General features: G+C 40.1%; 1 protein-coding gene across 2 annotated transcripts in view; it reads right to left on the bottom strand.

Moving 5' to 3' along the window:
• DNAJC13 (DnaJ heat shock protein family (Hsp40) member C13) overlaps nucleotides 1-21,236 on the bottom strand; it is a 57,650-nt gene extending 36,414 nt beyond the window's left edge. For both annotated transcript variants that reach the window (XM_082302622.1, XM_082302623.1), the window contains exons 1-16: nucleotides 21,045-21,236; nucleotides 13,146-13,226; nucleotides 8,861-8,936; nucleotides 8,230-8,379; nucleotides 7,838-7,879; nucleotides 6,580-6,780; nucleotides 5,275-5,481; nucleotides 5,094-5,189; nucleotides 4,862-4,953; nucleotides 3,896-4,062; nucleotides 3,717-3,796; nucleotides 3,468-3,637; nucleotides 2,564-2,663; nucleotides 2,206-2,313; nucleotides 1,555-1,710; nucleotides 765-821 (exon numbers count right to left, since the gene is read on the bottom strand). In XM_082302622.1, the coding sequence (XP_082158748.1) occupies nucleotides 765-821; nucleotides 1,555-1,710; nucleotides 2,206-2,313; nucleotides 2,564-2,663; nucleotides 3,468-3,637; nucleotides 3,717-3,796; nucleotides 3,896-4,062; nucleotides 4,862-4,953; nucleotides 5,094-5,189; nucleotides 5,275-5,481; nucleotides 6,580-6,780; nucleotides 7,838-7,879; nucleotides 8,230-8,379; nucleotides 8,861-8,936; nucleotides 13,146-13,213 (1,770 nt within the window). In that variant the 5' untranslated portion in view covers nucleotides 13,214-13,226; nucleotides 21,045-21,236. The remainder of the gene's footprint in view (nucleotides 1-764; nucleotides 822-1,554; nucleotides 1,711-2,205; nucleotides 2,314-2,563; nucleotides 2,664-3,467; nucleotides 3,638-3,716; nucleotides 3,797-3,895; nucleotides 4,063-4,861; nucleotides 4,954-5,093; nucleotides 5,190-5,274; nucleotides 5,482-6,579; nucleotides 6,781-7,837; nucleotides 7,880-8,229; nucleotides 8,380-8,860; nucleotides 8,937-13,145; nucleotides 13,227-21,044) is intronic.
• Between the last annotated feature and the right edge of the window lie 2,880 nt (nucleotides 21,237-24,116).

The raw sequence follows: 24,116 nt of genomic DNA, 5'->3' as shown, positions 1-24,116 counted from the left end.
CTGTGATAGGACTTTTAATAAATAACATAGCAACTTTTAGCTAACATTATCAGGTACATCAATGGAAACTTGAAGATTTGGAATACCTCTATTTCAAGTGTTCATTCACTTCCATTCCAAGAAAGTACTAGATGAATTTCAGATGCATAAGCCATTGTGATACAATGAGGCACTAACTTAAGCCCTGAATTTCAACACAGGAAGTGTCAAGAGTCAGTTAGCAAGGTCACCCTGCAACAATCATGAGGAACCCTCAAGAAGTATGGACTTAGCCCATACATTATGTGGTATGGAAACTTAAAGCCAAAGCAAGAACAAAGGCTGACATCACTAGTCTGCTCTGGGACACTACTTCTTGCTAATCCCAGTCCCATTCCATCTGGCAATGCATCCCAGGAAATATGGCCTCTCCTCCTTGAGACACTCTCTAACATGCAGGAGAAGTCTGGTGGCTCTGAGGTATGTGACTGAGCTACATACAACATTTACAGCCAAATCTTGACTGCAGTATGAAGACATGCAAGGCACTACCTAATGTCCCAACTCACATGCTTTCCAAATCCCCAAGTGTAAGATAAAGCAAGTTGCTATATTAAACCACTCACAATTAAGCAGATGTTATGTTCCTCACCTTCCAACTTCCCCCTCCCCACTCCCCACTTGAGAAGCTGATGTAACAAACTTCTCTTGGTAAGCAATTGCACTTCCAAAATAGACAGTACATATTTAGCATGCAATCCCAGCTAACATTGATCAAATCTCACCTCTATTATTGCCTTCATTACCAAACCTGCTCCTTTCACAATTGCCATGGAAGGGTGCTAGAACAGAATGTTAACAAACAAATTATCCAAGTGCAAAAATTGAAGATTAGATCATCTGTGATTCAGTTTCCTTAACTAATGTACATGGGTGTTCTACCTCCAACTCAGTTTTGTGAAAGCTAGCCTTAAGAAGAGTTACTACCCTATACCTTTGAACAAGCATCTCTCATACAACTCCCAGACAGAACTCCTGGCACTGAACAGCAGTATATATCAGAGAAGCTGGAATAATACTGAGGAAACTGGCTGACACTAACCAAAAAGCAGAAGAAAATATTGTTTTTACAATAAGAAGGCATTGACATTTTAGCTAAAAATGCTACAATCCTTACAGGCTTACGACCGAAGAGGATGTTACTCTTGTTTTCTAACTCTCTTAACTCTCATTTACTGAGAGAGAAACAAAAAGGCAGAAGACTCTCCAATCAGGGAAGATCTGTGCATCTATTGAATTTATCTTAATGTCCAAGTGGTTTTTTACTGTGTTTCTGGAAACAGGTCTTAGGCAGATTATTCTACAATGATTTGTCATATCATTCACTACAGAATAACCACCTCAATCTGATACCTGAAGGCAAAATAATAGGCAACTAAAAAATTCACCAAGATAGAAAAGTTTATTATGGCACATTAACCAGCTGAAGACAAACCTGTCTTTCAGGAAAATAAGAAAAATTTCATGTTCACTGATTACTTGAAGCCTCTAAAAATAGTGAAAAGTAAGTCTTACCTGAAAGAGCTTAAATAATGTTCTTCCATTAGATGCCACCATTTCCAACAACATGTCAAACTGCTGCCCCTCAGTAGTCTCACTATATGGAGCACATAGGGCAAATGTCAGGAAGTCCAGAAGTGAACTAATTACTAGGGCACCTGTCCCATGATCCTGAAATCAGGAAGACAGGTATGTAAATTCACATACAGTGGCCTGAGAGTATTCATGATGCTGAAGGTGCTCTTCCCTGTCATAGCATTAAAACAGTCTGTAAACAAAAACTACAAGTTTAGCATACTCCATTACTGAGTATGGCACTACTGTGGCAAAGTATTGGTTTCTAAAGCATAGCAGAGACTCAAACTACTTTTTCTATTTTAATCACACCAATTTGAGTTTACACTATTCTTTTAGTTAAGAGAAACATCCAGTTTTCATATTAAACATGCAAACATTTGTTGCAGGACATTCAAATTCTGCAGTATAGACAGCTATGTCCTAACCTGTCGAGATCCAAGCTTAATTAAAACAAACTTCAGTGCAGAGCCGTATTTTCAATTGCAGGTACAAATACATTCAAACATGCATCTAAGTATGACAAAAGCATTTTCACAGCAATTAGGAAAGGCACTTAAAGAAGCTATCTGTTTTCAAAATTTGACTTACCACATGGGAATTGAATTTGTCTAGTAGATTTTCTAGGAACTTCTTTGAAGAAAGAAGGGAAGCTTTGTTCAACTGCTCCTGCCTCAAGTCGTAGTCATCATGCATGGGCTACAAAAAAAGAAGTATTCACTATGCAGTCACATTTCAACCCTCAGTTCTTAACAGCTGTAATCCAAAAGCCATTCTTTGTACCCACAAAAAGCACATCCTCCTACAAGTTCAGCATGAAATCAATGTATAACAAGTTATTTCATGTCTGAACACACTGCAAGTTAAATGGCAGTCCCTATTTCCACATCTGTCAATAGCCTGAAGTTCATATATTCCAAAGTGAAAGAACCTGAAATTTAATACTTACACACATAAGAGCACAAAGCATGTCAATAGAGGCATGGGTTACTCCATCATTGTTCCTTTTGAGCGCTTTCACGACCTTCACTCCTAATCGTTCTCGAAATCTTTTGAAAGGAAAGCAAAACCACTAAGATAAGAAACTAAAATCTTAAAATTAAAGTGACCAAGAGGAGTCTGCTCCCATTGCATTTAGCAAGCCAATACCCTGATATTTTCATAAATTTGAGATTCTTAGTAGGAAAATATTGACTTCACTGTTAACAACATGCCAAACACATTCATCAAAATAAAGATGTATCTGTGTAGTTATAGAACTACAAAGAAACAGAACTACAAAGGTCTCAGACTAAGTGCTTTTGTGACTCTTCTCATCATTCTGTATATTATAGTTGCTCTACATTTCCTAGTCAGATATATTTCAAATAATTTCTCGTTTTCAGAAAAACAGACAGCTTTTCTGCTTCCTTATGTTATTTAAGACAAACTCCAAGCAATCTGTACTTACTACAGAAGTACAACTTGCTAACATCATTTTAGCTTGTGTTGAACTGAAGATAGGAATGACATCAGCATACTTTCAGAATGAAGAACTGCCTACTTAAAGGACAGATGAAGGTACATGTTAAAAGTTTTTCCTCTAGGAAAATCATTAAACTGTATTTGCCTCAAGACAGAATATTTAGCACAGGAAGAATCAGCTTTACTTGCTAATGATTACCTGGGATTCTCAATTTACACTAAAGCCTGGTGACAACCTCATACTACTGTAACAATCGTGTACAGAGTCTTACAATCTTTTACAGAAGGGAGTCCTAACTCCATTTCTCAGTTTTAGACACAAGTTACTAAAAAAACCTCGAGAACTATTTCACCTACTATGTCCAAGCATGAAGAGACTTTGCACTTACTTTGGAAGCTGAGTAAAGGCAAGGAAGCCTGCTTTTGAAGCCACTAGTCGTCTTACTGCTTGGAACTGGCTTTCAAGCTCTGCATTAGATGCTGCAGTATCTCCCTCTTGGGAGAGCAATGCTGTTATGGCATTATTAATGAGCTTCTCCTTGTTTTCTGAGAACAGACCCTGGTTAAAAAATAGCAATCAATAATTTCTTTATGCATTAGCAACATCTTAGAAGGATGGGTAAAGGCTCTATTCTTACATCTTGTGTAACTGCATGTAGGACTCCACTGTAGGAAATGTTAGCATTGAACCTGAACACAGCATCTGCAAAGTTACCATCTGGAAAAAGACATAACAAAAGTTAAGTGCACAATGCCTGATTCAGTATCCGGATGCTTTAAAGAGCACTATAAACCTATGTAAGAAGCATTAGCTTACTTGGAGGAGCAGCCAAAAACTTCAGATGAAGGCTCTCTACTTCTTCATCTACAGGCATACTGAGTAATCCCCAACGCTGGCCTTTGTGTGTGGAGGTCATTTTCACACAGACATCTCTATTACCAGAGGCTCTCACTCCATCCAACAAGCTAGCCAGGAGAGAATCTCTGGGTTGGGACAAAGACACACAAATACAATTTATATCAGAGAAGTGGTGCCAAAGAACCAAGTCATAAGAAAAATGGGGCGGAAAAAAAATCACACAATGAAAGGCAGTAATACCTGGAATCTCTTACTACCACTAGTGCCGACAGCTACACCTCCAGAAGAAACCAAAGACTTTCAGTGTTCCTTTATTCACTGCAGGGAGAGAGCTGACTTACATCCAGTACAGCCAGCTGCAGCCTTTCACTAATGAGATCAATTCTAGATTATCTGTTAATGAGTTACACATGTTGTGAGCCAAATCATCCCTGTGCTTTCTGCAAAACCTCACTTAGCAGGATTAGACTGTATTACAACTGCAAGTGCACTCAGGGACTGTTCTGTTGGATGTTTTAAATAGAATCAACTAAGACTGTCTCAAGCAAAGAGCTCAAAGGGTTCACAGCCTTTACATTTCCATATTACTTCGACTGTTCTTTCTTCCCTTCTTTCAGATATGCTACTTAACCAAGTACAGCATACCCACAACTATATTGCTTAGGAGAAACAGACTGTATCTAACTGTCCAACACCTTTTCATGTTCATCAGAAATCTTCTGGAGAGATTTGCTCGAAGTTGGGATGAAGGCAAATGGGAGAGATTTATTTCCTGTAACAAATCTTGATTTGTAAGTGGCAGATTGCTAGAATAGCAAGGCTTTGAATAAACCCCTCCAAAGGTCAGTTTATGGAAGCTGAGAAACCACAAGCACTACAGTAGCAACTTCATTTGAACCTATAACGCACAGAAGCTCCAGTTACCTTTCTGTTGAAGAGTATTTCCGAATTTGTCCTTTGATGAATTCAATGGTGAAAAGCTGGGGGTTTTCACAGTCACACACTATTGCAAATACCTAAAAATAAGGGACAAGGATCACATTCATGAAGCAGTGTTATTTAGGTACTCTACAAATTAAGGCTTACGTATACTATCAATTCCACTCTTATAGAGCTTTTATTAGAAGTAGTGGTACTGAGAAAGAATGTACCTTACCTCGCCTAAAGGTTTCAAAGTTGCAATGTTGTAGGTAGCTGGATCCCTCTCAACTAAGCAAGCTTCTGTAAGAGCTAGTACTCTTTTCACAGGTTCCTTGTAAAACAAGAGAGAGGCATGCTAGGAAAGAGAACACTTAGTACTTAATAGGAACCAAGTATGTTCAGTCTGATAGCCTTACCAAGTGCCTAGGTGTTACTTTTTGAACAACAAACTCTGCTAAAGATGTTATAGACTCATCATTGCTGTACTTTCCAAAGCGAAGATTCAAGTATTGCTCAAATTCTAGGGATTCTTTCCTTATCCGCAGAGAGATGCCTATGAAGTTGCCAGCATGCTCTATTGCACTCTTGATAATTTCCTCCCTTTGCTCAGAGGCAAACAGGTGCTGCAAATTTTGTCAAGAAAAAAAGTTAACAGGTGAAAAATACAACACAGCTGAAGAAAATCACAGTTTAATAATCTTCTACTATATACCTAACACAAAGGAATGTTCACAGCAGGCAGACTAGCCTTTGCTAAGTGCATGGTATAAAAACATATTCATTGCACAAGAGATCCACAATTAAGTTTACATTTGCCTTTAAAAAAAAAAAATCTATAGCAGCTATTCCTCAAGGACACTGTGCTACACATCTGTGTGCCATTAAAGTTATGGTCTGCATGACCTGCCTGTCCACCCCTGGAAACAGACCCTGACAGCCCGGCAGAAGCGAGGCGCCAGAGAAAGCAACTGGGGCTACAACTGGCAATCTGCAAGGTAAGGGCAGTTCTAGAGGATCAATTATATATTGCTAGTTTTATGCCAGAGAAAAGCATGCTGCAGTACAAAAGACATGGAAACCCTGATCTAGTCCTATTTTGTTAGTAGAGACTGAGGTAGCTATACCTAGGAATTAATTTATTGTTAATAACATAAAGACCCTTTTCAGCTGCTTGAAGTACAGTACACAGAAATCCTGAAGTACAGTACACAGAAACCCTGTCATGACTCTAGAACCAACATTACACTGCAGTATTTCCCAAGCAAAGCTGCCAAGTAATCAGATCACAGGTCTAAAGAGGCAACAGCATCACTGATCAATCTATTTCTGAATAGAATCCCTCCATCGGTTAGGTAGCTTAGTAACACACTACCTGTCACTTCTGTAACTTTGAGAAATGACAGGAAATTCCACATCCACATCACATTCATATTCTCTACCTGAAAAAGCCCAAGATATTTCATCCTTTCTAGTTCTTAAACACGCAACACACACACACACAAACCCCCCACACCAAAAACCATAACCAAACCCATACATAACTCTCAAATGTTTTAACTAATTTCCTTTCCTTTTAGGATCGTCCATAAACCTTGAGGCTCCACAGATGGGTCCCAAAGACGCACATACTTGTATGTGCCACGTATGATGAAGCTTCATTATTAAATATGCAGCTATAAACATCCTAAGAACCATACCAAGATATTTGATTTAATACTCACCAATCTACTAAATCCTCCATAGAGGATACAGAAGCCTCCCTGATAGCCAGTAATATCAACAAAGCCTTCAATGTTTCTGTAGTCATAGGAGCACAGGACTTTATTTGTTGCAGGATCAATTTGGTCAATACCTCCAGGAGTCACTTCCAGAATCACAGGTTTCCTTGTATCACTCCAGTGATGCTTATAGCAGTTATACCTCTGCAGAGAGAGCTACTTTTAGACATCTACACACACTCCTTTACTACACAGCAATAGTTCTCTACTCAGCTAGTAAGTTCAAAAAATTATATAATTTCCCTTAATGCTCTTATCTATATTAAGAACACTATGAAGCAAAGGAAAGTAGCTGTCAACTGACAAGGAGGTCACAGCTTAAATAATCCATGTTGAAGCAAGAACCGAATCCCAAAAGAGCCACTCCTGAAAGAAGTAAGTTCTCTTGTTGCAGAAGGTGGTCTACTCACAGACTTCTGAACACTGTGGTTAGATGAGGAAATAGCATTTATACCAAATGCTGTTATTCAGCCAATTAAATCAAGTTAAGGTACATTTATCACTGTAGTGAAAATTTTTGACTGCCTGCAGTCACATTCTATTACAAATAGAGACTTATTTAAACCAGCAAAAGTTAGAGGTCTGTTCTACACTACAGTAAGACAAAGGGGATCCCCATATTCCACCAGTGTTACTATGCTCACGACTGAAGATTTATTCTACGAAATACTTAAAATTACTTACAGTAACTTTAAGCACTTGAAGTGCTATTTTCTATGACCAAAAGACAAATATAAAGCTCTGTATATTGTGCTGCTTATTACTGTGTTACCACAATTCAGTGAATGCCAATCTTGTCTGTAATCTGACCTACAGAAATCATTCTAGGAAGCATCAAATGCTCAGGATGTTATGCAGAAAAGCATTTAGTTAGAAAGTAAACATTGACTAATCAAACAATGTTTTTCTTCTTTCCAAGTAAGAACTCCACATGCCACAGCCCTGTATTTCAACAGTAAGATTCATAGTCCATGTACAAGCATAAGGCTCAGGCCAGGTGAAGAGAGCTCAAATATTCTACTGGTAAAGAGGTTTCCTGCTTCAGAACAAACTCCACTTTCTCTTAAAGACTTCAGATCCAAATTCACAAAAGCTATTTTAGGTAGCACATATAGCACAACCATAAAATACATGAACAAAGTAGAAGTCTTTAGATAATTTCCTTAAAACTACACATGATGCAGATAAGCCAGACACTTACCCGTCCTGTGATTTTTCCTTCTGAGAAGTCTGTCCTGAATCTCTGTTTTTAAAAAAGTTAACCATGAATGAATGCAAATATGACAGCCAATCTATCCAGAAAGTCTACATTTAAGCTGACTCTGTTTCATGGGACTCATATTAAGCCTCCTCAGAAGGCTCACCATTCCACTGCAGTTGAATATATTCAATATTTGTAGCTTTACTCCCTGTTTACAAATCATGCAGTACTTGCTGCAACTGACACTAGATCAAGTTCATTAACATCACAGCTCAAAAAACTTGCTTTCCTACTTTTTATGCAGGGAAAGAAAGCATAATAAGCTACCACAAATGGTAATGGTAACCAAGTACTTACTGCTTGCTTGAAGAAAATAAAAATAAAAATCTTACCAGTGCCTCTGTAAGGAGTTCTGTTCTGTGCTCTGTGGAAAACTTAAGTGTTTCAGATTTTTTTCCACTCCCTTTGCGAAAAGTGAGACTAAATTCTGTTCCTTGTCCTTTTCCAACAGGAGAAATACTACAGATATCTCCATAAGGCCACTAGAAAATTGAAAGTAATTAGGTTATACTGCTAGTAATTTTACAGCTACATCTCCCCCTGCTTCTAAACCCCTTAGAAGCTGTAATAACCCAGGGACAGGCTGTAACAAGATGACAGTCAGCATTAGCTGGAACTTCCTATTTGATACTGTGCAAAGTAAGTGAGTGTCCTGACTCCCTTCAGGGACATAGCTTAGCAGTGATCAAACTTACCCCAGTTCCTTTGGAACAGCACAGCCAAAGGCAAATTACTACTTGTTGGCCAAAACAGAGAAATTGCCTAAAAGTAGAAAACCTTACTGGGTATTTGTGGAGTCAGCGAAGGCAACACAGACCTTCTGTTATGTGTGCTTTTGTACACAGCTGCCACACCTTCTGGCATTTCTGAGAGTCAGACTAGATGGTTTCTAAAGCCTGAATGTAACTATTCACTCTGGATAATGAATGAAAGTCAAAAATCAACTTCAAAAATGATAGTTACCTGATTTGTAACTTCTAGTGTGTTGGGGTTGTATGTGGTGATAGCATGGGTTCCAACTGAAAAGACTCGCTTATATCTAGAAAACAAAAAAGTGTTAAGTTTCTCCAGAAGTCACAGGAAAACCCCTGCTGAACTGCAAAAATAATGTTAAGAAGATATATACAGGTCTTTGTTAGGAAACGGATATGGAATTTTCTTTGTTCTTAGCCTGAAGTTTACCCTTACAATATGTTAAGCTCTTCTGTTCTATATATCCATAAAGGGGACGTACAAGTTAAATACTACTAAATATATTTATTTATGTATACCTTTTCTTAAGTTAATTGCTAAGTCAGGATCAAAGACTCTTGGAACTTGCACTGAAAGGTACTACTAGACCAGAAAAAATTCTAAGGCTACACAGATAAGGAAAAAACCCCCCAACCATTCCTGCAACAGTTTAAAGCATCTGTCTGAAGCTGTCTCAGACAACAGTTTTAACACGAAATCCAATTCACACAACTGGTCACAATATTGTACCAAGTCAAAGCACTACTATGGCCAAGCCTGATTTTCTCCATCTTGAGGGAAACCAAAGCTACCAAACTCTAGAACTAGACTCAGATCACTGAAGCTATAGTCATTGTACATCGATATCATAGATATGTTAACTATGCCAGGGCTTAAACAATAGCTGTAGCAAGGTAGTTGCTGGTGTTTCAGATGTATCAGAAACAACCAGCAATGAGCTAAAGCCAAGGCATTTAGATGCATCAAGTGCAAAATCGAAGCCTTACCATAGCTTCATTTCCTAGATTATCTTCAAAACATACCCTGAACAAATAAAGACTCTTTACCTATTTCTGAATCTGAAAGTTCTGCAACATAACTAAGCAGTGTTTGAAACAGTTGATTATTAATAATACCTTATTATTTGCACTAACCGTGTTACAGGGTGCTTCCATCTGGAAGCCATCCGGCCCAAAAAGTAAAGCCAAACCTGAATGAGAGCCAGTACCAGTAAGTACTCTCTGACTAAAGCAACAGCATTTGAACATGGATGCCTTTCTTGAACTTCAACCAAATAAAAATACTTTGGCTAGTTGTCCACATTAAAAATGATTGAGTGAATTTAAGTTTCAGTTCTGGGCAAACTGTGGGTTTGCTTGGAAAAGATATTATCAACCAGGTGCTTAACTAATCTGAATCTGTGCCGTATTAGACACTGCATCAAGAACCAGCAGGTCACTTCTTCCATCCTTCTCTGCATTCTTGTGTTGCAGTCCCTTTTCCCCTCTCACTTGACAGGTCTGCAGCACAAGCCATCATTTCTATATAAGGTCAACTTTGCATGGGCTTCAAATATATTCTGAGCAGCTCCCACATATCCCTTATACCAGGAAGGTCAAGAGCATCTATCTGACAGTCAGGCAATCTCACAGACTTAATACCCTTCCATCTTCCATTATTATTCCAATAAACTGGTGCAAGTTACTGGCACAGAGTTTACCTAGGAATTAAACAAGTGCTTATTTTCTTCAAGGCTCAGGAACGCCTGTATTGAACCGATCTGCCACCTTAAGGATGTTTAATATATTTGCAAAACCTATTTGTTTTTCCACATAGTTGAAATTTCCTTATTTAAGATGCCGGTCAAGGAAGTCATGAAGTAATGAAGCAGAATGTTTGAAGCTACTCTAGCTGCTAATAATTCCACTACATTCAGCCTGTCAAAGAATGCTCCAGTTCTTAGTTCATAAGAAGAAACCAACTGTTCCCTCTCCTCTTGTTGCACAATTTAGGTAGGTATTCTGTCTTTTATACAACTTATAAATAAGGCTTAAGTTCTTTAGAACAACATATCACAGGTAATAAAGCTCATTATTACTTGCTCAAGGTTTTGTTTACTTAGCCTACTATGAGCTGCACAGTGCTTTGTGGCAGAGTAAAGATTTGCAACCATTACACATAATTGAAGACCAGCTTCCAAACATCACAGCCCCTTCCTTTTCTCCCCTCACGCTCAAGTCTACATTTTGAGATCTAGGAAGCATTTATTTTCCAGCATTCTTAATATGGGATGGGGCAAGGAACACAAAACAGAACAGAAGTTTTGCTGAGTTTCCCTTGTTTCCTCTCCCCAGGTAAATTCAGAAGGCCCAAGTCCTGCTGCATGAACAGAGTAGATTCAGAAGTCAGCTCTTACACATGGCCTACTCCTGTTCAGAACTTCGCCTTTAAATACGTAAGAAAGGTATTCACACCTTCAGGACTTGAAGAGTTTACTATTAATTATCTCTCAAACTACTCTGCAGTACTGTCTAATCCCAGGCTGTTTTGAGAAGAGTTGAAGCAAACATCCTCTTCCCTGTAAAAAAGCTTTTGCCTATTCACTAATTATTTCAAAGCACTGCAGAGATCTTTTTAATCAGAATGAACCTGGTAGACAAATTTCATACTACCACACCCAACAGAAAAACAATCTTCATTAATTTTACAGATCTACAGATTAACACTGGAGCATCATCATTTATACTACTAGGAAATACTTTATGGACACACACACAGAGCCCATATTCAAAGTGACAAATTCTATGAGTAGTCAAAATTATTCAGGCTCATTTAGCACCACACATTAAGTTACTACATTTTTTAATGTTATACATAGATTATACCGAGAATGTAGAACTATGAACTGAGTGGACTAAAGCATTCAAATATAAAATTACTAAAAACCAAATAAGCTTCTGCTGCAACAAACAAGAGGCAACTACTTACTAATTACTTCTTTCCCCTTCATTATAAAAGTACTAACACACCACTGAATTTTTAAACTGAATCTGTCCTAAACTTTAGACTTAGCCTGAAGTTCTCTAAGACTTCTGTAAGTGTACCAGAACATTACTATCAAGGTTCAAGATCATAACTTCAAGAGCTTGCCTCAGGCTCTTTAATGAAAAGAGTTGGGCAAAAGAAGAAATCTGAGGTTTATGCATTTGGTTTTCACCAAACAGCTCAAATCACACACACACTAAATTTGCACATATGCCACAGAAAATTCTGAGAAAGAGACCAGGTGTTTTCTAACAGAAAGACTAGGAGGGACAAACTTCTAATATTCTACCCCAATATAGTACCTTATTGTTACTAAGGGAAATAGTTTATTCACCCATGCCCACACAACTCCAAATGCATGGATCATAACTCAGGTACAACTCAATTTACTCAAGTACTGGATACAATTCTACTGAGATAAAAGTAAATATTAAACAATTTCTTTCAAGTCAATTGAAACTCTGTCTTGGTAGAGGAAAGATTTTGCACTCAGAGAGCTGCTCAGTCTAGTCTGGACTCTGAACCACCCAGAGTTTTAATTTTTGCTGACAAAAAAGCAGGGAGCTCTCACAATTCATGGAAAGATCCATGACTGCTGCTCCTTGAAATTCTGTCCTTCTTTCCTTCTCAGTATTCCCAGTCTTTGATAGGATGAATGTGTCAGACAGGCAAAATAAATCAACCAGTTTCAATTTATTGGCCAAACAACACATTAGGACTGTACTTCTTTATATAACCATTACAATCAAGCAGTTCTCATGTTCCCAAGGTGCAGATAACTCACCCTCTTCATTATGTTGATGTTTAGCTAGCAAGGAGAAACCCCATTCTACAGAGATACTATGCATGTGAAAAGGAACAGTCGGTAAGGATACCAAAAACAGTCCTGTAAGAGCTGACTTCAGACACAGTATAACAGATACCAGTTACAATAACTTAGTGGATCATTTTATTAGACATTACCAAGCTTTAGCAGACAGAAGCATCACCAAAAATTCTCTAAGACCACCATTAGGATCAGGTTTATTTCTATTAGCAGAATTTTTCAAATTATCTCAGTTAGTAGTTTAACAGGTAATCTGTTATACAGCTTGTTAAGTATATGTGTGGACTAGTGATCCTCATTTATTAAAGTACATAAGACACTGTTCCTCCATAAACCTGTTCTGAGAAGAAGCATTTCCACTTTAAATTTAGTGTTTTATACAGTAAGTTCAGGAGACTCAGAAGCTAAGTCAGGTGGTCCACTTCAGAGCTACACTGAAGGGTAAAACACAGTGTGTACAATCCAAACTGATTCTAGTGAAGATACATTCAGTTCAGAGACTGAGCAGCAGGAGCCTTTAGTTCAATTTTCATCCATCTGTTGGATGAGGTTAAAACTATGCAGTTAAATCCAATAACAGAGGAGAAATGTCACACAAAACATTAAAAACAAAAAACCAAAATTAACAAACTTCAAACTACTTACTTTCCCCTCCATGAATGTTTTGTTGTGTAGAAACAAGCAAGATCTCTGTTTTCTCTAATTATATTCATTCTGTGCCAAAGCCTGAAAACAAAGGAGATATCCTGTTAATCCTCAGGATTTTTATTTAAAACCAAAGTTCACTAACCATCAATATGCTTCAAGACAAAAAGACTTTGTTTTTAAACTTATGTTTATCAAACAATGCACAAGAATTATTAGTTTCTTCACTGCATTTGTTACACCAGCTACTCCTTAACAGTACCAGGTTCCAGTAATTTATGTCCCATTTGCCATATTACAATCACTCTACTTTCACTGCACCTTTGCCCATGCAAATTCTAGTATATTTTATGTCACCTCCAAAATGCTTTACTCCTGAAAATTGTGTGATATCAAAATTATTTGAGTGCCCTCTACCTGCAACTCCAGCTAAGCCAAAGTCCTATTGGAATTTTGAAATAAACAGTAAGGAGCTACCTGGATACATAGAACAGTTTGTTTTCCAGTCTGAAACAGAACTTGAGGTTGAGAAACTTACTTATTAGCTAAGCATTGTGATCAAAGAGCTGACTAAGTACCATTCCTGTGCTGAAAAGTTTATGCAATCTCACCACTAACATCCTGACATGCTTATTTCACACAGGAATATCTATTCCCTAAACACACACACACACACACACAGAGGAATTTAGTGAAACTTGCCCACAACTGCTTGAGTGGACCATTGCTTTAGGAGCTGCTAAGTTCTAGGGAATGCTTGTAAACACTACTATTTTCAATGCCTGAAACAAATGCATGTTGAGTAGTTCAGAATTTAACCTCCCTTTTACTTCACTGTGTTGTTATTGCATATACAAGGAAGTTAAGCAGACATTCCCTGATTAAATACAAGAGTGAAGTTGTCACTCTTCATTTACTGTTACAGCATTAGTTTTATTTTCAAATGTGTTAAAACAGGCTTCCATGTTACTGATTGAAGACTGGTACTACTCTCAGGTTCACAGCAATAACATGGTGGCATCCCCAAAACATCACGCACTAACGCTGGTCTGCAAGAACACAGCTTGCCTGAAGCAACTCTCAAGGAACCCAATTGCAGACAGTACCCCACTGAAAGTTAGATAACAACCCACTATCCTTTTACTTTCAGCTAACTCTGCTTGATTTGGCAAATGAAGATTTCTTATTTTCAGATGGATGACCCGTAACATTAGGTCAGCACTAATTTCTACCCTCTACAACTTCAGGTTATTTTCTTTCTGAGCAAAGGCTGTAGCGGTTATGGAGTCATAAACATGAAGAATGGATAACCTGATTAAAATGAACTCTAGAACTCCTTCCCTCAGGTGAAGAACCAGCACAATCATCACTACCTACTAAAGGAAACTTGGGATCCTGCCTCTGGGAAGAGAGAAGAGCAGTATTTACATGTTTCAATGACTCAGTCTTTGAGTCAAATCTTCAGAACTAATACTCCAATGACTTGTGGCAAGTTAAATTCTCTAAAGACAGCTTTTGGAGACAGTTTTATGAGGGACAAGATACTCAACAGCATTATTACTGCTGACATCATCTACCTGGATCTGTGCAAAGCATTTGACATTGTCCTGCATGACACCCTTGCCCCTAAACTGAAGTAACACAGATTTGACAGAGGGACCACTCAGTGGATAGGGAATTGTCTGGAGGGTTGCACTCAAGGAGTTGCTGTCAATGGCTCAATGCTGAAGTGGAGATAGTGACAAGTGGCATTCCTCAGGGGTCAAGATTGAGATTGGCACCACGTAAACACCTTTGCCAGGTGTTAACAGTGGACTGTCTGCAAGTTTGTTGATGACACCAAGCAGCATGGTGCAACTGACAGGCAGGAGGGAAGGGATGACATCTAAAGGGGCTCTGACAGGTGAGAGTAGTGGGTCCGTGCCAACATCACAAAGTTCAACAAGGCCACATGCAAGATGCTGCACCTGGGCTGGGGCATCCCAAGCACAAATACAGGCTGGGTGGAGAACGGCTTGAAAGCAGCCCTGAGGAGGATTTAGGGGTGTTGGTTGCTGAGAAATTTGACACAACCCAGTAACATGTGCTCACAGCCCAGAAGCACATTCTGGGCTGCATCAAATGAGGAGTGGCCAGCAGGCCAAGGGAGGCAATTCTTCCACTCTGCTCTGTTCTCGTGAGACTCCACCTGCAGTACTGTGTCCAGCTCTGGGGCTCCCAGCATAAGGAGGACCTGGTGCACACCTCTAGGAGTGAGTCTAGAGGAGAGCAACAAAGATGGCCAGGGAGGGAGCTGGAGCACATCTCCTGTGCAGACAGGCTAAGACCTGGGGTTGTGCAGCCTGGAGAAAAGGCAGCTCCAGGGAGAACTTACAGCAGCCTTCCAGGACCTAATGGGACCTACAAGAAAGCCAGAGAGGGGCTTTGGGCAGGTAGTGACAGGACAGAGTGACAGCTTTAACCTGAAAGAGGGGAGGGTTAGGTTAGACATTAGGATTAAATTCTTTACTGTGAGGATGGTGAGGCACTGGAGCAGGTTTTGCCCAGAAAAGTTCTGGACACCCTTACACCAGCCCTGGAAGTGCTCAAGGCCAGACTGGATGGGGCTTTGAGCAACTTGGTCAAGTGAAAGGTGTTCCTGCCATGGCAGGGAGGTTGGAACTAGATGATCTTTAAGGTCCTTTCCAACCCAAAACATTCTGATTACTCCTGAAGTTCTCTGTTTTGCTGGGTTTAAGAACTATTATTACCATGGATAAGAATCAAACCATTACACTCTACCCAAACTACACAGATCCTGCTGTACAGCAGCACACTTTAGATCGGGTAATTTTGTTTTAAAGTTATCTTTCAGAACAACATGTCCTATACTCAATCTTCATGCCTCTCTTTCAAAGCCATTTCCTTGACATTGACTAAAGTATTAGTAAAAATAAAATAAGAGGCTTATAACAAGACTAGCTCCACTAAGTACAGGATTAAAAGACCTGTTTATCTGTAATTCCAGTTTCACCAATACCAGACTCCTCCGACCAGCTCTATTGGGTCTCCCACTTGCTCTAGAGTATTTAAAGCAAGATATTCTCAAGGTTGTAAATATCTACTCCTAATAATACAGAACTAAGAAACATTAATTTATGAGCTACCAGCAGCTTCCAGTAATTTTAACACCAGCATCTAACTAGAATCAGGATACTGATACATGAAGTATTGTACCTGAAGTGCAAGTGACAAATTCACCAGACTGCTTTTTTGTTTAGATGAAAACTACTAAAATCATTTAGCTTTGATGCTTTACCCATTGTGCTTCTGGACAGTGATTGCAACCGTCCCTCCCACTGAGGAGGCTACCACAGGGGCAATACATGCCCAAGTCTAGTAACAATTAATTCTTGTACACATTTTCCAGCAGTGTAACAGAGAGAAGGGCTAACAATAGCCCAGTGTTCTGAGCTGCTGTGTTAAAGTCCAGCAATTATTTTCCAGCTGTCTTTGATTCCACAGTAAGAACAAGATGAAAAAAATAGTTCATACCAAAGACAAAGATACTTTAGAAGAAACCAAAAAGTTCTCTTCCTTCACTCATTCCAGCAGAACCAGAGTGGCATCACTCTTGCTGTACTATCTACAGCGTGATAGACTGTCATTTTAGCACCGAAGACAGTATAACCATTGACTTTGCAGAACACATCAGGCTTTACCACTAATCAAGTTTAGCCATATTGCCAGTGTAAGCTATAGTGGCCTGCTTAGTCCTATCAGATTCATTTCCTAAAATAAGAGAACATTCTTGTTACCTTTACCTCTTCTTCCCATATTCAATAGACCTTTAAAAAGTTAACTGACTTAACACAAAAATTGAGTGAAATTTGTTACTTCACTCATAAAAGCATCCAGGACACTAAAGCACTAACTTTAACAATCATCTCCGTGTTCTGGGGTACCTAGGAGTAGAGAAGTCACAACTTCAAAGGTTATTTTGAATACTTTGCAGCACAGCTATTGCATATCCCATACTGATGGTTTTCAAAGTTTTGATACTAGAGAAACACCCAGTTGTTCCAATTCCACTGGAGCAGAGGCAAAACCTACTTTGAAAGTAGCAGTTTGTAAACATGATTTGTTTAGTTGAGAGTGCACATGCTGAATGCTGATGCAGACTATAGTCAAATAATCCAAGGATTCTGCAGGCAAAGTATTGTCTACAAATTGCAACTTCTTTTGGGACCCCAGCTCCCCAAAATATCCCCTGGATATTTTAATCAGCTTTTTCACAGGACTGCAGTTCAACAATACTTTCCTATTTGGTTCCTGTAGTACCGTAAATAGCAGTGAAACAGCTTTAGGGGAAGAGCTGAAACCAGATTTTTGTGTGCCTCATGTACCAGAAATAGCAACCCCTTAAATTAAAGGGCCAGAACTGCTTCCAGGACTCCCCCTGCCTCAGAGTTTAAGCTACATAGATTAGCTTGAGTTGAAAGGGACCTTTTACACAAGTAGGTATATTACACAAGCTATGCTCAATTTGCATGCACTTTTTATTTTCCAGGATTTCACATTCTTCAGACAAAACTACCATCTGGGAAAACAATCTATTTCAGGAAACTGAGACAAGTCAGTCTCAAACTACCACTTGTTGAGTCAGAAGCAAAGCTGTAACCTTGCATCAAAGCAATAGGCACAGCTGTACTTATACATAAGTTTCCTTCAATTTATTTAATAAGTTGGAAGTTTGGACATGGGCTCAAAGTTTAGTGCAGAGTTCAGACTGAGTTCTTTCCTGATCATATTATCCCTCTATTATTACAAAGCCTCAATATCTTTCTTAAGCGAAGGTTTAGCAAGGTAGGATTCAGAGCCACACAGGATTATTATTCTGTTCCACTGCAGGAAGGAGTAAAAGAAATGGCTGATAAGAAAATAAGATTTTGTGGGCAAAAGAGGAAGAGAAATGCAGATAAGAAACTGAGATTTTGTTCTAAAGACTTATTTCAGCATGGCCGAATACAAGTTAGACTTCTTGGAAAGTCTTTACTACGAAGGGACAGACACTCATAGGAAGCTCAAGTGTAACTTTTCTGAGAGAGAAGACATACCATGAACAGAAAAGCAGTGACCAACTGGAAAGAAATGAGAGCAAAGCACTAAAAAAACCCCTAAGGTAGTGTTATTCTGTGGTTCTACATACCTGCCTTCTAGCTTAAGGGTCTGGAGCCTGATTTCCAGTCATCTACTCCTCTGCATCTTTAAAACCATTATCTAAATAAGTGAGTTTTCCTGCACTGAAATGTTTTAGCTATGTTTCAGCTACCACTTTCACTGCTGTGGTCACTAACTGGCAGAGTTTTGCCTTCAGACAGATTCTTTTTAACAAGCCTTAATTTTTCCTCTTCCCTGAACAGTATACTCTTCTCCTGAAGTACTACAGCCTAATTAGCTGTGCAAACATATTTCTTCATCTGTAGTGTAGGAACTCTCAGTCCTTTTTGTAAGAGAGGCAGGAGATAAGACCCACCAGCTCCTTAAAAGAAGCTACATGCAGTCTGCTGCAGTGATAGCAGCAATCCCACCTTCAGTGGCCCAGAACAGAAACAGGCTGAGAATTTCAGCCTTATTACTACCATAAATGATGGTGACAACGTTAGCATCCATCCTCCATTCCCTCACTGACGACCAGTGTTGAGGACAAGAAAAAGTGTGGAAGATTCTGGTTTTCTTTTAAATTTATATTAGCATTCTGCTTTACCAGTGAACAAATCCGATTCACCAGCTAGACAGGTGACTATCAGAACAAAAGGATATATTCACTAAGGGAAGGAAGAAAAAAAAAAGTGTCCCTTTCAGTCATAGTTTAGCAATCTTGCCATATTTCTTCAGAATAATGTTCTGTTTTATTAGTGAGGCAAGAAAGTTGTTAATTTTTTTTGACTTGAGAATAGTTTTTTGGAAGCAAATCAGGAAGCTAAGCAGTTGAAGGTTAACACTTCAAGATATGGGTGAATGCCAGCAGAAGAATTATTAAGTCACTTACTGAGCTTCAAACAAGTTAAAGCAAAGTCACCTCTTCAGTATGAAAAACAGATCTGGCTCTCAAGACCAAGCCTCAGCATATCACTTAAAATCTAGAAATACACAGTGATTCAGTCCCTCAGGACAAATACGTGCTTGGAAACTATGAAAAATGCCACATGACACCCAGAGGAGCAAGCAACACATATGAAATAAATCTTTTAAAAAATGTGTCCCAACAAGGCTGAAATACAAGCTTAAAGTTCCTGGAAAGTCGATACCACACAGGGACAGAAATGCAGCTCTGTCTCCAAACACTCAGATATTTGCTGCAAGTGGAAAAAACTGTCAGTAATAATAGAAAGGCGCCAGTAACTTCTAGTTAAGTGTTCTGGCACTTGGCTGCCTATAGTAGACAGGAATTAGACCAAGCTGCATATCTATGAACTGAAGCAGGCTAGAGCCAAGCTTAAGTTTCACATCTGTAATACTGGTTCTGTTATTTTGATTTTATTCATGGCAGGCTGTTTGTAGAGCATCTTCCTAACTCAATCCTAAAATGAAACTCAAGTCACTAGTAGTCCCTTCAACAGCCTCCTTCTTTTCAACATATCTCACTACATGTAAGTGGCCTATGGAGACAAATCTAATAATCAACAACAAATAAAAAGACTTCAGCTTCAGAGAACTTCAATTCTAAAACAAGGATTATTTTCTGAAATGCAGTATTATCTAACCAGCGCCACGTAACAGGAAACGAAGCAGTTATCTACTCAATTGTATCTACTCCAACCATTAAAGATCTTATTTGTGAAAGAGCACAGGAGAAAAAGGGAAAACACATTTCAGATTACATTAACTTCAAAAGCAGCCACAAAGCAGAGATTAAGTGCATTCACAGGAAGTCTCTGAATAAACTTCTAGGCCTATGTTTTCCCCCAAGCAGAATGCTCAAACACTCCCTCAGCTTGAGGGAACCAAGCCGAAAAGAGAAAAAAGACCTCTCCCTCCCAACTGAAGTGCTAAGACAACATTACTATGGCTCAGAACTCGGCCCTCAGTAGAGACAGAGCTATGAAGGTACAAGCTTCACACCACCTGACAGGAAAATCTATCCCAAAGACTGCTGGCAGCTCACTGCAGACAGAAAACCATCCAATATGCCTAGTTGTTTTGACTTTCATAAAACAAAAATCAAGCTAAAAGCATCCATGGGAGAAATTCAAACAGTCTTGGAAAAATAAGCGTGTTAAGGGTAGATTTTCTGAAAGATGCATCTAGTTCTGCTCATGCTCTTCAGACATTTTGAGTTAGCACTCAAAAAAGAAACAAAATCTCATCTCTCTGTGAGATCGTATCTCTCCCATCCTTCATAAATTATTTCACAAAGCATCTCCTGACGGGTATATTTTGATCTGAGGGCAGGAGAAGAAAAATAACATGCCTTTTCTTAATGGACACGTCAGTACTCTTCTAAGAAAGAGGACAAATTCTGCCCGGCGGCTACAGAAGCCGCATCAGGTGCGGGGCACGCCGAGTGAAGCACCGGGCGGGCTGAGGCTGGAGAACAACCCCAGACGCTCCCCTGCTCGGATACAGGAAGCGAAGGGCTGCGCGCGGCTGGTGACAGGCACCACGCTGGGGACGAGGGACACCCGCTCACCGCCCCAGGCCCCTCACGGCTGGGGCAGGATTGGGGCTGTGCCGGCGGCAGCATCAGCCCCCGGGCGGCAGAGCGAGTCCTGCCCCAGCCCCAACCCCGCTCCCCGCACAGCCCCGCGGGCCGGGCGCGCCCCCCGCCCACCCACCCGGCCCCGAGCAGCGCCCGGGACCGTGGAAGGAGGTGGGGGCTGCCGCCGCCCCCTCACCTCCCCCGCCGCTGGGATTTACCTGGCCGGGGAGCCCGCGCTGCCCGGACCTGCCCCCACCAGCAATGCGCTTTCCCGGTGATAAGGGCGAAGGGGCACTGAGCGGAGCTCTCGCCTCTCGCCCCTCACCCTCCGGCCGGCCGGGCGGGCGGCAGCCGCTACACCGCTCCCGCTGCCTCAGAGCCTGGCGCTGGAGGCCGCCATCTTAGCTCGGGCAGCGAGACCGCCCCCTCGGCGCAGCCGCCGTGCGGCCCGGGGCCGTCACGGGACGCGGTCACCTGATGTGCTCCGCGCTGCCTCCCCCTTCCCTCCGCCTCTCTCTCTCCCGCCCGCCCTCTTTCTTTCCTTCCTACCCTCGCCCCCTGCCCTGCCCTGCCCTGCCTTGTTCTGCCGGGAACCGGCATGGCTCCCTGCGCACGCGTCGCGCCGGCGCGGGAGGAGGTCCGCGCCGCGTTACCTTTGCGCGTCGCCTGAGGAGTGTGCCGGACCGGTGGGCTCCTGCCGGGGCGGCTTCAGGCCGTGAAAGGCGCGTTGAACAGTTAAAAAGCCAGAGCACGCTTTTTAAAATGATGCCCATTACTTACGTGACTGTAGAAGCGGTGTTAAAATGCCACATTAAGGCTGCCGAGGCTGAATCACTGATTTATGTGGTTGGCTAACCACCCTCCTGAGTTGTTACAGGACTCTTGAGCTCCTCGCCAACTTCCCCATATTCTGCACCAGATGTAAGATTTCCCAAAAACGTTATAAACTACGGCAGCATTTATAACACGACCTCCTTAAAATGCCTACTGATTGGCGTAAATATTTTGAATGTTTTTAAATATGACTTGCATTAGCATACATGAGCTTACTATGGCCTTTCCCCTAAAACAGTGTCATTAAAGTCTGCAGATAAAGAGAGAAATGAGGGAAAAAACTGTGACTGGAACTAATTACCTTGGAGAAAAAAGATCAAAACCACAGGCGGTAAATTGCTAATTTTTTAATATCCTTTTCATCATCATACAGACTAAGAAAATAGCATGAAGCTGAGTCAGGGGAGGTTTAGAATGGATATCAGGAGTAAGACTTTCACCCGGAGGGTGGTTGGGCACTGGAACAGGCTCCCCAGGGAAGTGATCACAGCACCAGCCTGACAGAGATCAGGAAGCTTTTGGCAATGCTCTCAGGCACATGGTGTGATTCTTGGGGTGTCCTGTGCAGGGCTGGGAATTGGACTGATGATCCTTGTGGGTCCCTTCCAGTTTAGGATATTCTGTGATTCTAGGATAAACTATCTGTCTTATATTTTGCTTAAGATGCATAAATACTAGTCAGTCATTCTTTTGATAAATCTAGTCCTCTGAATCTGGGGCACTGTGATAAAATAGTGCTGATGGGAAAATAACATTACTTTGGGGAAGCTGATAAATTGCTTTTGGTTACAGAACTTCAAGGGAGGGGAAAAAAAAGATTTAATGTTTTATTAACGTACTAGGAATTGTAGGAATCTAATTTCAGAGGGAAGTCATATGATTCAGAAGAGCTTCTTTGAGTGCATGGAAGAGTTTTTGGACAGGCTTGGAGCAATTTCTGGTTTTGTTGATTAGTTGGCTCAGAGGATTCAGCGGGTGTTGATTCTGTTTTAGTATTTATTTTTCATTGTTGATATAGGTAGGTAAAATACATGAAGTAAAGCAACAGCTTGTTAGGTGTTTATTACTCAGGAACAAAAAATTACACTTGTGTAATGAAATTGGTGTAACAAAGTAGTAATCAATGTTTTCAGGGATGGATTTTAATCAGACAGCACCGATTATACTTCAGTATACTTATTCAGCTCAAGCTAGTATTTCAGTAACTGAAATATTTTTGGACATGCTTTTGTGTAAGAAGTGATATTAACTTTGGTTCTAATGTAAGCAACTGATAAAAGGAAAGGAGAACACAGATTAAGATAGAGAAAATTTGAGAGATAGTGAAATAGTAATTTTGAAATGATTATTAAGAGAAAAAGCAAACAAGGAAGATGTGGTTAGCAGTTCTGACAGGAAGTTATGGAAATTATATTGTACAACACGGTACAATATCTTTCAGAAATTAAAGTAGACCAGGATTTCATTACTGTCTAATTGTAAAGTATTTCTGAAATTACATTGTGTGCAAACTATAGCATTCTAGTTTCTTGTGAGATGATGCTGCTGGATATTTTTAGAGATAGGATCTCATTTTTCTGTTTAGCTGAAGGTTTGTGGAAATGCTGGAATACAAAAATTGTATTTTTAACACCTTCAATTTAAAAGTTTGCTGTTTTAATTTTAAAAGAAAGTGAACACAATCCTCACTCCAGTAATGTCAATGGCAGTTTTGTTATTGCCTGTGTCTGACACAAGTAGTGTTTTGCCCTCAGTTTTCCTGGTCACTTAGAAAGTCAGAAATCATATCAGAGCCATTCCCATTATCAAAATAAGAATAACAAAACACAGGTTTGATGCCTCCTTGAAAGTTAAAATGTTAAATTGCTTTAATCCACTTTGGAGAAGCAAACCCATGTTCAGTTCTTCCAGATCTTTCATCTGAAGTACTGAAATGTCAGTCTGACCTTGTCCATTTAAATACTTCCATTTGCAAAAGAGTTCAGGCCACCTCCAATCTAGAGAGCAAGGTCTCTTCTTACCATCCAATTATTGAAATCTGGAAGGAATGAAGAGTTCTAGTCCACCACTAAATAATTAATAGTCCACTGGCTATTTCTGTGATCAGCACCTATTCTGAAAGACTGTGATTTAGGATGACTGAATTCTTCAAGCACACTACAGTACAGATACAGTAGAGCCAATGCTAGGATTCTCTGCAGCAACAGTAAATATTGTGATTGTACCTACAACCTATAGTAGCAGAGATCCTATTACTGTTGAAACAGATATATTGTGGTTTATAGCAATAACAAAGAACAAGTTTCTATGTAGCCTGCCAGCAGCAAGCAATGGACCTTCCTGGTACTGTCTCTAATGATGGGGCAGAATTTTGTGTCATCACTTTGGACAAATGAGAAATTTTTCCACCATTCCTTGTTTTACAAGAAAATAAGTTCCTGCTAGAACTGAGAATA

Source organism: Coloeus monedula, assembly GCF_965178545.1.
Source record: "Coloeus monedula genome assembly, chromosome: 1".
Classification (NCBI taxonomy): Eukaryota; Metazoa; Chordata; class Aves; order Passeriformes; family Corvidae; genus Coloeus; species Coloeus monedula.
This window is presented reverse-complemented; position numbering and strand designations above follow the sequence as displayed.